Source organism: Lontra canadensis, unplaced genomic scaffold (assembly GCF_010015895.1).
Source record: "Lontra canadensis isolate GAN:19392208 unplaced genomic scaffold, GSC_riverotter_1.0 scaffold7, whole genome shotgun sequence".
NCBI classification, from domain to species: Eukaryota; Metazoa; Chordata; class Mammalia; order Carnivora; family Mustelidae; genus Lontra; species Lontra canadensis.
Genome location: NW_022631001.1, coordinates 20,366,997 through 20,381,694, shown reverse-complemented (window position 1 = coordinate 20,381,694; position 14,698 = coordinate 20,366,997). Strand labels below are relative to the sequence as shown.

The window sequence follows — 14,698 nt, the reverse complement described above, 5'->3', positions numbered from 1 at the left end:
GTGGCATCACTCACACTTGGGTGCACTGGATCCCATTTTCTGGTAGTTTCAAGCGCTGCTCCCCCCCCCAACTGAAGACCGTCTAGGGCATCGTGTTAAACAAGCTGGTGGAGGCTTCAGCCTGCTGTGTCCACCTCAAAGAAGGGCTCACTGCAGAGAACTAACTTTTGAGTCCGGCCCTGCAAGTGACCTTCCTGCCGACACTGACCAGCTCTTGAGGGCCAGAGAACCCAAATTCAGGTCCATTTACTGCCTCTTTCTTGCTTTCTGACTTTGTGTTAGAACCACAACCTCTTCCACTTTTATACTTCTTCGTCTATAAAATGGGGATGACGATACTAAGTTCACAAAGTGAATGTAGGACCCAAGGAGTAATGTTGGAAGAATTTATAAGGGTTAAACAAAAATTACTAATGCTGACTGATGTACATTAGTACTAATTTATGTAGTGTGAGTACTAATACTAATAAATATTATGGAAGTACTAATGTTAATCTACCCTCTGTCCAAACTCTTATTCACTGTTCTAGAACACCATATTATCTAATGTCAGTGTTACTCCCCACAACAACATTGCAAAGTCAGCCCTATCATCTTTGCTTCATAGGCTGGCAAAGCATGGCTCAGAGAAGTAACTTTTCCAGGGTCTTATCATAGAGTAAGCAAGTGGCAGAGCTAGAGCAGAGCCTTGGTCTGTCTGACCCCCGAAGCCAGGCCCCTGGGCCTCATAACCCTGTGTCCCTGCCCAGGCGTTGGGTTTGCACCCCATCCCCCCGGCCATACTTACAGACAGAAATGAGGAGGGGCTGTAAGTACTTTCCCAATGTGTCATTTCATGAGCATCCTTGGGGACAGTGAGAGCACAAGGCAACACTGTTTAGCAGCTGGAACCACTGAGTCCTGCTGCGGTGGTGGGGACCTCCCCCACAGAGAGTTCTGAGCTGCCTGGTGCCCAAGCTGGTCATGCTCATGGCCCTGGGGCCTCCCATGGTGTCTGAGCGGAACTGCAGGGGTGTGGAAGCCCTTCAGAGTGGTCTCATTTCTGCCCCCAGACATCGGGCAGGTGAGTCTGTCTCGGGATTCAGAAACAGGGATGATCACTTCTTACGGAAGCTACGACATAATTTAGATTGTGCTACTTCTCTGCTCACAACCTTCCAATAGTTCCATAAGAACAAAACCATGGTCGTACACGATCTGGTCCCCTGCCAGCTCTCCAACCTCACCTTCTGTGCTGTGTATACACTGGCCTCCGTGCTGTTACTCCAAACAACTAAAGCCTTTGTTGTCATTTGCCTGAACTGCCTTCCCCCAAACATGTGCACGGGCCATTTCTTCTCTTCTTATGGCTAACTTGCTCTTCCTAAATTACACCTGGCCCCTTGCACTGCTTTAGTTTTCCACACAGGACTACACACACACACACACACACACACACACACACACACACAGACACACACATTTTTTTCCTCTGTTGCAATTTCAGTCCCCCAAGGGTAGAACTCTTATCTGACTTGTTCTCTGCCGATGTGCGCAGAGTCTAGAAGAGTGCCTGGTACACAGGAGTAGGCACTCAATAAGTATTTGCTGATGGGGCGCCTGGGTGGCTCAGTGGGTTAGAGCCTCTGCCTTCAGCTCAGGTCATGATCTCGGGGTCCTGGGATGGAGCCCCGCGTCGGGCTCTCTGCTCGGCGGGGAGCCTGCTTCCTCCTCTCTCTCTGCCCGCCTCTCTGCCTACTTGTGATCTCTCTCTGTCAAATCAATAAAATTTTTAAAAAATAAATAAATAAATAAATATTTGCTGAGTACTGTCAATGATGGGTATACAAAGGGAAGCATACTGCAGGCACACAGTGTTTAATTGAGGCAAGTACAAGTGTTTTATTATTATAGCCCCCATTACCTGTCATTCACAAGGGAATTTCCAGTCTCTGCACAGTCCATGTGGCCCAGCCTGAGCAGGTCCTCACCACTCCTGCCCACAGGGCCCGGAGGCAATGGGAGCTCAGCCCCGGGCCCCGAAGCTGGCTGCATGGCACGCTCCCAAGTACTCCTGGAAGCCTGGCCTGCATCGCTAGGCTAGGACTGGGCTCTCAGACAGTCCCATGTGAGCCTTAAAACTCATCAGAAAGAAAGAAACATATTCAGAGAAAAAAGACATGAAGGGTCAAAATCGAATTGTTGATAGTGGGATTTTCCAGTGTCTGGATCAAGGGTGGCTTTTTATTTTACTTCTATGATATAAAGAGAGCGGGCAGGCCATTCTCTCCTAAAAGGACACACCTATTAGGACAAGGCAAGAGGTGGTGCCGTGCAACAGAGTCTCTGGAGCGCCGGACTGCATGCAACCCTGAAACAGTTTCCACATGCACGCTAACTCGGGCGTCTGGGGGCGACACTAGTACTTGCTGAAAATACTGCCAGTTCGGAATGCCACCACCACCCCATTCTGTACTTTTGAAACTCAGTTCTGAGTCAGTTAGCAATCATATCAGCAATGTGATTGCTGAGGAAACTGAGGCCCAGAGAGACAGGTGTCCTGCACCCACACACACAGCAAGCTAGCGGCAGAGCTGGAAAAAAACCCCAGGTGTCTGGACTCCCAGTTCAGGGCTACCCGCCTAAATCTCCTGTTCACCGCCTGCTCCCAATGGTGAGGTTACAGCTCTTCTGAAAAACAAAAGCTGCAAGGATTCCCTCATAAGGACTCATGCTGCAGAAGCCTCCTTAGGTCACAGTCGCACACGCACGGTCTCCAGCTTCACCGCAGCTGGGAACTCAGGGATGGACGCCGGAGTCACGTGACCCTCGCACTGGTGCGTGCTGTTATCTCATTTTAATAGATATGGAAACTGAGGCCCAGATAGGCTGAGTGACTGTCCAAGATCATACAGCAACCAAAAGGTAGAGGTGGGACTCAAAAGCACATCTCTCCCAACTCACGGCCCAGCCCCCCCAGCTGCCTCTCAGGAGAGAGAGGCAAAGTCCCAGGAGAGGGGGCACAGCTGAGCACAATACTGTTCCTGTGGCTCTTCTTAGATTGGGAAGGGGACTGGCTGCCCTCCAAGCCTCAGGGGAGGCCTGGGGCAAGGTCCCGAGCTGCCTGACACAGGGGCTTCCAGTTCCAGCCCGGGGCAGGCAGAGCTCACTGGCCTTCCAAGGACAGGACAAGTAGCTTCTGGGAAGGAAGCGGCGGGACTGTTGCAGAGGGCAGTTCTTCAGACTGCCCTGTTCACCAGCTCATCTTCTCACCACCAGTCTGCTGTTCCAGGCCGTGCTTCCCCCACAAAGCCTGGGGACAGCCCCCCAGTAGAATAGGACAGGCAGGCACCGTGCCCACATTCTGAAAGCCCCCATGTGTGCAGGGTGTCAGAGATTTGGCCAAGACCACAAAAAGACCTAGTTCTAGAGTTAGCATTTGAAAAAAATGAATGAACAAAGAAACAAACAAAAAAATGAACCAGGCCTTCCAGGTCATAGTGATCCTTCTAAAAGGTCAATCCTATGTTACTCTCCTATTCTAAAGATGTGAACTTCTGGCCCCTCCTTCTGTCCCCCTCGGGCCCCATGCCCACAGGGAGAAGGACAACCTCATCTTCCTATAACTCCAGGCCCTCCACTGCTGACCCTCATTTACAAGCATCTCCATGAGGCCCCCTGCCTTCCCACGTCCCCCAGCTCTGAGTCATCTCTCCAAGGCACTAAGCTTTCTGGCTCCATGCCTTGCACAGCTGCCCCTCATCCCAGAACTCCTTCCTCCCCTGCAAGTTTCTACCAATGCCTGTCTCAATAATCAGGAAGGTAATGCTGGGGAGTGGCTAGGTCCATGGGCTCTGGAGACAGCTGGCCTGGGTATGACACTCACTTTCTGTGGTTCCCGAGGCAAGTTACTTCCATTTCCTGTCTTCAGATTCATCTCTAAAGTGGGGATGATGAGAATGTTCCTACCTGTGCAGAACAGTTACCACGGCAGTCCTGTTATCCTTTGAAGGGCCTGCTTGTAAAGTTGGCCCTTGGCTGGGATCTGGGAACAGAGGTTTTCAGGAAGGTTCTCACCATTAACTGATGAGCGGCTGACTCAGGGTCTAACTGTGTGTACAACCAATATGGTTTATGCTGAACACCTGCTTTCCTTCTGTGAGTTTGGAATTTGGGCCTTTGTCAAGCAGGAGGTGCCTATGTGACCAGCCCCCAATAAAAAATCCTGGGTGCTCAGTCTTTGATGAGCTTCCCTCTAAGGAGCCCCAGTAAGGGCTCTATGGCATGCTCGCTATGATTGTTCCTTGATGCTCCCATGCACAGGGAGCCACAGCTCCTCTCTGCTCAGAGTACCCTGCCCCCACTCTGCAAGTCACAGCATTACCCAGAGTGCCACCTTCACTCATTCATTCAATCACTTTGTAAGGAAGGGTCTGCCTTCCTTACAAAACTATGAGCTTCTCATAGGACAGTGGCTGTGTTTTCTGCATGCCTGTGACTGAATCACCAGATGACGGGGACAGCTGTCCGTCCCAATTTCCTGCAATGCTCAGGAGTTGGCCTGGTCCACTAGAAGGTACTATATGCTATTCTGGAAACTACACCAAGCTTGGATGGAGACTACCAGGATGGCCTCCCATCCCTGATGGGTGGGCAGGGCTATTCCCCAAATTGAGCATGACCACAAAACTGGCCTCAGGCTCCCAAACCAGGCTTGGGCTCTGATGAGCTGGAGCAGGGGTCTGGAAGCCTTGTGCCCTGGCTTCCCCTTCATCTGACAGGAGGCTGACAGGTTATTAATCAGACAATCCCTATGAAATCAATTAAGCATTTGATGCTGCAGAGTGTGAAGAAGTAGACCAGGGTTTAGTGGACCCTGAACACACAGATCCCACCAAAATGGACCACAGATGCACCTGCAGGCCTCAGAGCAACATGGGAGCCCAGCGGTAGGAAGCACAGGGAGGCCTGGTCTCCCCCAGAGGACTCAGTTACCCGAGGAGAGGGCCAGGAGCAGTGGGTTGAACAAGTCCTCCCTCTCACTTGTCCTTCTGCCTGCTGTTCTTTGCTCCCAGCGTGAAACCTACCCCTCCTGGTCATTCTACCAGCTGTTACGCTATTTGCTCAGCTATTCATTTTTGACTCTCTACACAGACTGAGTCTGATAATTAGAGAAGAGCCTGTGACTGTTTCTCTGGCATGGGGGGGGGGCGGTCCCCATCCTCATGGGGCTTGATAATAGCTGTTGACGACAACCACCTCAACTTGGCCCTGCTCTCTTGGGCTTCTTGGCCTTTGCTGAGGCTGTGCTGCCCTCATGCCCTTCTTCCCAGCTCCACCTGGGAACTCCTGCTTGCTGTCAGTCCATAGCACCAGGCCACTAGGAAGTCGTCCCTTTGGCCCACTCACGTTACTCATAGCTTTTCATTCATTTGTCCCATCATTCATTCTTTTAGCCCGAGGTAGTATTTTTCCAGCACCCATCATGTGGCAAGCTGGGTTGCCTGCTGAAGATCCAGAAACAACTAAAACCGCTTCACGGTGTGTACCTCCATCATGGCTTCTGTCCCACCGCAAGAGTCTGTCCTCTTACATGTACTGCCTGCTGGGCACACAGTAGGCACTCAGTATTTGCTGAAGGACAAGCACTACATGGTAAGCACTTGAGCATTTACTGTGTGCCAAGACATTTTCAGACAGGATGGTATAGAATCGCTACAAGAGCCTCAGGAGGCACGAGGGTGGGTTAGAAGCGGCTGAAAATCCTTGGGCGTTTCTTCCTTTGAGAAGCAGGCCTGGTGTCCCTCTCCTCAGAGCTGGCTGACCTAGGACTGCTTCAGCCAACAGAATGGGGGCAGAAGAAACACTATGCACTTCCAGGCCAAGCCTTTGAGTAGATCAGGGGCTTCTGTCTCAGGGCCATGGAGCTCCAAGCTGCGAAGTAGGAAGTCCATGCCCCACTGGGAAGACTGGGTGAAGAGGCCTTGAGATCACCGTAGAGGGTGAGCGGCCATGGAGCCCGGCCATGGAGCCCAGCCCCCCAGCCGTCTTCTGCAAGGCTCCAGCACGTGAGTGACGCCACCTGAGGAGCCACCAGCTGACACTGCTGACTGACTCCCTGACCCTATGGGGAGAAGGGCCCAGCTGGCCCTTCTGGAGCTCCTGCCTCATGCTTCTAAGTAAAATTAACTGGTGGGTTTTTTTAAGCTACCAAGTTCGATAGTTCAGAACAGATAATCAAAACACAGAGTTACGGGTATTTTCTCCTTTTCAGAGAGGAAGAAATGCCAGGTCTAGGTCCACAGCCAGTGAGCAATGGGGTGGGGGCTGGAGTGCAGGGTGGGTCCCCCCCCAAACCTGTGGTATGACAACTGGCTTCAGCGAAAGGAACATCACTTGTGTCCTCAGAACATCAGGGCCAAACTTCTTTCTCCAGAGTGAAGATACAACCTACTATTTCCTCTCAACCCCTCCGGTGAGCAGGAGCTCAGTAAATACTTTTTGTGACTTTTTTCTTCACAGGGTTGATATGGGAAGCGGATATGTATAAAAAAATGGGAAATCATTTTTATAGTATGTTTTTTCATGCCAGGCGCTATGCTTTATGTTTCTTACCTGATATTTCATTCACTTCCTCCCAGTCTGAGAGGCATGAATTCTTATCCCACATTACATAGGGAAATCAAGGTTCAGGGCTGTAAACGGACTTGCTGGGCCAGTAAGTGTTAAAGCCAAGACAAAAATCCGGGTCCCCTGACCCTAAAGTCTGTTCTCTTCCTTACCTCACCACGCTGGTCAAAATTACCTGTGATTCCATCTGCCATCATGATGTGACACTGATCTCTCTTAAACCTTGCTGGTTTTGTGCCATCGACCAGTAAAGGTCAGAGTTAAGGTCCACAATTCTGATTGTGTCATCCATTGTGCCAGGCACCTCTCCCAGTTTTAAACCATCTTTAGGTACAAAGAACTCTGGGGTAACAGAGAAGGCCCACCTCCAACATTTCATCTGGGTCTTTAAGAACAGGTCAGACTTTGCAAGAGCCAGAAGTGAGGAGGAGGGCAGCTCTGGCAGAGAGCTGTAGGAGAGCACGTGCAAAGGCATAGGAGCATGAAAGGAATGGGCATCTGGGGGAAGACTGATAGATACACATAGACATATACGCCTATAGACATACACATATGGAACATTAAGTATGTATATAATCATATCTATACAGACTTATATACAACAGTACAGGTGAGCATATATATATGCCAGCATGTTAACAATGGTTCCCATTTGGTGGTAGACATACGTGATTTTCTTTTCTTTTTTCCTAAGTGTTTTGTAGAACGATTATTACTTGGGTGATAAAGTGTAAGGGCAAAGGAAACAAAAGTTCCCTGTGGCCTGTGCAATGGATGTGTGAGGACAAAAGGTCAGAAAGGCAGGTGTTGGCTGGCTGGTGAAGCAAGAGAGGTCAGCTGGGACCACCCCAGCACCTCACACTAGCCATCAAGAAAAACGCCCCTGCTGCTCAGCCTCTATCTTCCTCTCCCTTGAAAAACTCGGAGAACCACCTACTTTGCTCCTAAGTGAGAAAAATGAACATTCAAGCAGAGGCAGGGGCTACTGGGCTCCATGCAGAGACTCAGAACCATTGATTATCCGCTGGCTTCTCTCAGCCCCATGCAGTCATTCAGTAAGCGACCTGGAAATAACGGAGCCCTGATTAAGCTGCCTGGTGGGAGGGTGGGTATGACACACAGGTATGGAACTCCCTCACGGAGGACAGCGAAGGAGGCACAGGAGGACAACTTGCGCCTGATTTTAAAGGATGTCAACAGAAACAATATGAATTAAGAGACTGGGGGGTGAGGCAAGCTGGACTGTATCTCTGAGAAATTCTGCTTCTGGAAAAACGATTCCACAGGAGTAAAACACAAGATGGCACAAAAGGATGTTGATCTCTCTCCTCACTGGATCCCACCCACTCGATGTGCAACTATCACAGCAATGTGCCAGGTACAGTCAGATGGGCACACTTTCCATGTATACATTGATTGCTTGTCTTTGAATGTGGGATGGTGTCGGTCCTCCCCACGGATCAAGAAGAGGGGTTTGAGAGAATAAAATCTAGGTTTCCCCACTACTTTGAGAGGCAGGGTAGAAGGGGAGGAGGTTCTAATTCTGCCAGTCCGGGGCACTTCAGCTTTGGAGAATGTAGGGAAATGCTCTGTCCCCCAGACAGCAGTGCTCCTCTCAAAGTGGTGGGATTATGGGTGAATCTGCTTGTTATCCTTATAGCTTTCTTCATTTTCTCTAATGAGTGCGTATGCCTTTATAACTATTTACAAAGAAAACAACTCATTTCCATTTGGGAAAACAGTGGCTCACCAGAGGGAAGAAGGACAGCAACGGAGCTGACCCTGACGACAACCCATGATGGAAGCACTCTGTGAGGCTGGAAGAAGGCGGAGGCAGAGGGACCCGGCCGGGAAGACCTGGGGAAGGTGGTTGTGGTGTAGGAAATAGCTGCCCATGAGTCTCCCGACCTGGGTTCACATCCTAGCCACACATCCACTGTCCATATAACCTGGGCTAGTCCCTGACCCTCTCTGATTCTCAGCCTCTGAAACTCCCAAATAGGATCACAAATCACAATACCACCTTCTTCGTGAAGCAATGAGAATGACATCATATCTCAAGTATGAAAGCTCTTGTAACCCAAAGTTAGTTGATGATGTGTCGGTATTAGGAATTACAGGGTTTGGGGTGTAAAGGGGTAAGTCCATGGGAGGAGAGGGTTGGAGTGGACAGTAGAGGAAGCATTCCTGGAGCGCCCACCACAGGCCAGGCATGCCCCAGGCCAGGCACTGGTTGACCAGACCACAGTAGGGAAAGGCAGAGGTGTGGGCCACCAACAAACACTGACCAAGGGCCTACTGTCTGCCACCTTTACACACTCAGCTCCCAACCACGTTTACAACAGCCCCTCCAGCGAGCAGCACCCCCACTGCACAGACCAGGAAAGGGCCCAGACTGCTCATACCCTCCTCAGGCCAGCCCGGACCTCAGGGCTGTTGGATTCCCCAGCGCCCACTCTTCCTGCCTCACGCCCCTCCCCCGCCGCCCTCCCCCCTTCTCCCAGCCAGCCAGAGAGCCTCTTCTCCGAGCAGCGCCCCGCCCCCAGCCACCCAGGCCAGGGAGGTGGGGGACCCCCCCCACACACCAAGGGCCCCGCCGCCCCTGTGGCTCACCCCATCCGACCCCCAGCCCCGCACCTGGTCTCCAGGGGGATGTTGCTGTTGAGCAGCCAGTTGTCCTGGGCGTGGGCCGGCTCCTGGACGCCGCCGGCGGGGGGCTCTCCCGAGAGCGAGGGGTCCGTGGGCGCCGGGCTGGGGTTGCTCCTCGGAGTGAAGTTGCCCCGGTTCAGGGAGTTGATGGAGGCCGCGTGGTGCTGGTTGGGGGTGTGGGCGTGCGAGAGCGGCGGCGGCGGCGTCCGGAGCCGAGGGTGGTTCTGCAGGCCGCCAGGGTGATCTAGGCACAAACACGCGCGGTCAGCAGGGCGCAGAGCCCGGGCCACGGCCACGGCCGGGCCCTCGGGGCCACGCGGGAGCAGCGAGCAGCAACGGGCGCGGCGGGCAGTGCGTGTCCATGAGGTCGGGAGATGGTGGGCTTCTCGACAGACCCTTACTGAGCTCCTACTATTTTTGGTGCTAGGGACACATCGACGAACAAAACGGACACAATCCCCATCCCCGGCGAAACTTAAATTAGAAAAGAGAGACACAATAAACAAGATGAAACAACTAGCCTCTGCCGTCTCCGCACTATTTCTTTGATACTTCTAGGACAGCGTTTTTCCGGGACCAGCAGCTCTGACACCACCGGGGAATTTGTTAGAAGTGAGACGTCTTGGGCCCTGCCCCAGGCTTACTGAATCATGAACAGCTGGGTGGGCCCCACCGATCTCCTTTCACAAACTCCAGGTGATTCCAATGGATGCTAAAAATTGAGAAACGCTAACTCTATATAATGGTACATTGTAAATGAAACAAACAAGGTAAGTGAAATATATCGTTTATGGAGGTGGTGGTAAATCAGAGAACACATAAAGCCGGAAGGGGCCTATGGCAGGGGTGTGTGGGGGCAATGGTGGTGGCTAAGCCATCACTGATGGCCTGGGGAGGGGGGAGGACGTGAACTTTGAGTCAAGGGAGTGAGCTCAATTAAAAACCACCTGGGGGTTATTAAAAACTACCATTAACATTTATTGAGAACTTACTGTGTGCCCGGCGCCATTCTGAGCTCTCTACATGTTTAAATCAAGCTGATCCTCATGGACCCAGTGCAGAGCAGATACTGTTGTTCTCCCCACTTTACAGACAAGGGAGTTAAGATAAATCTTTTATTTAATCCCTTCAGCTACTTGGAACAATAGGTATTATTATGATGAGATTTAGAGATGAAAAGCAGATTTTAGGAAACAGCCCACACAGGGTCCAACAAGCCCTTCAGAATTTGACCCACACCTGTCTTCCCAGTCCTACCTCTCATCACCTTCCTCCCCGACCCCTGCCCTCCCACCACGCCTTTCTCTAAGAGGCCAAGAGGACTGCTGCAGCGATGCAGGGGCTAGAACCTCATTTCCAATGAGGACAGGCCCCAGGAATGTGAGTGGTACCTTCTGAAAATGAGGCCTGCCGTGCCAGCAGGGGTGAACCCTAATGGGAGGGGAGAAAAGAGAGCAGGGGAGCCAAAACAGGCAGAGAGCATTCAGCCTTGGACCAGGGAGAAGGCGAGAATAGCAGGGTCATTTGTTTTGTCCAGCTGTCCTCTAGCAGCACTTTAATGGAGACATTTGGAGCCTGGGACAGAAGCCAGCAGCAGAAGCAGCCTCCTGGGCTGGCCGAGTGTTCCTCCTACCCTTGGCCTTTCAGGCTGCTGGCTGCCGGCCAGGGCACCGAAGCAGTGAGAGGGACTGGACCACTATTGTCCAATGCTTATCAGCAGGCCAGCAGAGAGGGGTGACCTAGCCCTCGCTCCACGCCCCCCACCAGGAGTCAAGCTCTCCGTGGCATGTTTACCTAACTGATATTGATAGTTGGGGCCCGAGCATTGTACTAAGTGTCCTTTCACAGCCTTAACTGTTCGAATGCTCACTACAACCCACAGAAAGCAGCATTATTATCAGTCCCACTTTATAGATAAGGATGCTGAGGTCTTCAGAACTAGGAAGTGGTCCTTACTAATCCAAAACCTGAATTCTGGCTACCAAACCATGATACCTTTGTATAAAACACAGACACCAGTTGAATTGTCTCAGTCCATGGCCGAAGGCAGGCCCTACCCCCCTCCCCAGTACAGACAGCAAGCATCTGAGGTCTGGGTCAGGACAGGTTGGCCTGCAAGCCTACAGACCTCTGCTTTGGGACTAAGTGGGGATGCCAGGCTCTGGCTTGGTAAGTCTTTAGAATATCACTGCCAAGGGTCCTGAAATAATGCGATTTTAATGTGAAGGCCACTAGTCATATATCTAAAAAACTAACTTCTAAAAGGAAATTCTCCTGTGAAGATAAGAAATGTCCTGGTCCGAATCCTCTATTTTCTGAAGCTCAGCTCGATAACACCCCCTCCAGAAAGCCTTCCTTGATCTACCCTCCCCAAAGTTCTTTTTCCCTCCATTGAGTGCTAACGGTAGGTAACCTGGACCACTCACCTTTTCCTTCTCCCTCACAGCTGGCATACTTATATCCCCATCTTGCCTCTTCTGGTGGGTATAAAAATCCCTATTCCCTCTGTGCTGGCGATCACAGGTCCTACAACTGACCAGGTACTCAATGTAGGTTTATTGAGTAAATGGCTCTTGTGAATGGCTTGGACAGTCTATCCAAGAGAACAAACCTAGTGTGGCAGATCAACCCAGACTCTCTAGAGCTTGGGCCTATGCAGTCCTTTACTGACTCACCTGGGTGCTTCAGCTGGGCCCTTTGTTTTCCCCCCTTCCCTTATCCCTTCCATGCTGAGAATGCTAGGAAAGGGGACTTCGAGGTTTCCCAGGTTCCCATAGGAAAAACTCCATGTTTTGGGACTCACAACCCCAAAAAAGAGACATGATCTTCCTAAGAGCCACTGTCTCCTCTGGTCTGAATGGAGTCCCCTCTGCCCCTAAGGCTGAAAGGGAGGCTAGGGGACAGACATAGAGGGTCCTTCTTTTTTTCCCCTCCCCCTCTCCAATATGGACTCCTATCTTGAGAGGGAAACTCAGAACTAGTTCACTCATTCAGCATTTCCTGAGTGTCAGTCCTGGTAACCCAGGTGTCAGGAATGCAGTGGTGAACGGCGTACAGATGGCCCAAGAGAGGCCCAGCTTTCTACTGGTCCCTACAAACTGGCTGTGTGGCCTCTGGTAACTCACTTCACCTCCCTGGCCCTTGGTCAGTGAAAGGGGGTACACATTCCTCCATTGCCACTCTCTGGCAGATGAAAAGCTAGAGCTCCTGCTGAAGTGCCAAGTACTTGGGCTTCCACTGCTCCCTGAGGGAAGCGACCACGTGCCATGCATCTCTGTATCCCTCATCAATCTTTACAGAATGTGGGGGAGACAAGAGCAGATTAACTGGGTGCACTTCCTGCTGGCACGAGCAATGGCTTCTCTCTTGCTACCTGTGAGTAGAGGCATCGGTACATTTGCAAAGCTGTGCTGTAAATTCCAATTTACACCCTCTTTTCACAGATAGAGCCTCCAAGTATATCTCTGAATCGAGCCCAGATATGAGTCATTTTTACTGTTCTGCTGCACACACTCTTAGTAAAGGCCACTTGCTTATCTGAGGTTTGCAAGCCTGGTTTTCCAGCAAGAAGTTTTGCTTCCTACAAGTTCTCAGATATATCTGCAGTTGCTCCTTCCCTCCAACACCTCAGACATTTTTTTTTCCATTTTATATGCGCAAAAAGCATGAACACTGAAGCCTCCAGGAGCATCTCCCTGAACTGAGATCATCAGAAGCCTCCTTCAGAATGCTTTTCCCAGCAGTAGGTAATAGAATGAGACCAGGCTTTGATGTCAGGCAGCCCCGGGTTCAAGTTTTGGCTTTGTCACTTAGAAGCGGTGTCACTTTGATCAAGTTACTTGACCTCTCTGAAGCTTCAGTTTTCTTACGAACTGGAGATACTACCTACCTTCTGGGGTTGTTATGAGAAGTAAATGAGATCATGGATGTAAGGTGCTCATTAGCACAGCGCCTGGAATACAGTAATGCTAAGCACTGGTTAACTATTAATTCCACAGTTATGATAAAGGCATGCTGAATGAATGAACTGTAAAGTGCTGAATCATCCCCATGATAATCACTCTACAGCATTTGCAACAGGGGTTCCAAGGCAAAGAACCTTGAAAGAAAAAGAGCAAGAAAACATCTCACACAAAAGCACCTCTCTTTTATTGCAGCCCAGTCCCCCTCTGGATGGCCCACTGACTTCCAGGAGCCCTGGTCTCAGGAAGGCGCCTTTGACATGCAGATCAGAAGTGAGGAGAGTGACTGCAGCCCGACCCAAAATCGGACACATGGGGGCGCCACATCTTCAAAGGGTCCCTCCTAGCATCAGAGAAGCCTGTCAGAGCAAACCAAGGTGCTGCTCTGACCTGGGTTCAGGCGCACGCTAGGGAGAAGGCTCTTGAGGTCGTTCAGTCCATCAGCAACACTAAGCAGCCCTCTGCTGTGTGCAGAGACTGGATGAGTTTTAAGATGAGGATGAGTCCCAGCCTTGGCCAAACGGCCCATGTCCGGAGGCATGCTGACGGGTAAGAGCAGAGCTCAGCGGTCTCCCAGACCCAGGCTCCACCCTGGCTTTGGCTCTGACCAGCCACATGATTTAGTGCAAGTCCCTTAACTTCTCGGAGCCCCTAATTCCTCATGGGTAAAATGAATATATAATAGTAACAGTAATAAAAGGAAGAAAAAGAGGAAGAAGGGCTACTGTAGACGGGAAACGTGGCAATCCAGAGCTGAAACAAAGATGCTCCCTGACTTTGAGCTGCTCACAGTCCAGTAAAAAAGAAGACACTCAGAGACTACCAAAATGGCAATGATGATGGAATTGCAGTCGTTAACATTTACTGAGTACTTACTACATGACTGGGTCTCAGCATTCGAATTATTTAATCCTTAAGATGCCCCTACAACAAAGGTACTAGTATCATTCCCCATGTTGTAGAGGAGGAAACTGAGGCACCCGCGTGGTAAGCCGTTTGCCTGAGATTACACCACCGCTGAGTGATGGAGCCGGAATTCGAAACCAGAGCTGACTGGTTCCCGGACCCACACCGTTAACCGCCTGCTGTGTACATAGGAAGTGAGCGGACTCAGGTGAAGTACTGATGTCGATGCCTGTCACACAGCGAGCCCCCCACAAACGGTGGCTCCAAAGATCCCCGTTAGCCTTCGCTACAGCCCTGCTGGAGCTCCGGGGAGCATGGAGGCAGCTGCCAGACGGACTGCTGGGGCTGGGGTGGCTTCGGGAGAAACACCTTGCTGCCTGTGTCTAGCGGGCACGTGGAAGGGGTCTGGAAGCCTAAGAGAGAGCCTGTGGCCCACGATGCATGTGGATGAGCAGTGGGATGGCCGGGTGAGGTGGCAGCAGCATGAGAGGAGGATACACTGAAGGCAGGCCTGGGGTGCGGGGCGGGGGCTGTTGTCTGCAGTGCCCCTGAAAGAACTTGGCCTTTCCCGG

At 51.3% G+C, this 14,698-nt stretch overlaps 1 protein-coding gene across 1 annotated transcript in view; it reads right to left on the bottom strand.

Moving 5' to 3' along the window:
* TENM4 (teneurin transmembrane protein 4) overlaps positions 1–14,698 on the bottom strand; it is a 715,043-nt gene that overhangs the window by 214,013 nt on the left and 486,332 nt on the right. Inside the window, exon 7 of the mRNA XM_032852968.1 lies at positions 9,247–9,502. Coding sequence (XP_032708859.1) covers positions 9,247–9,502 — 256 coding nt within the window. The remainder of the gene's footprint in view (positions 1–9,246; positions 9,503–14,698) is intronic.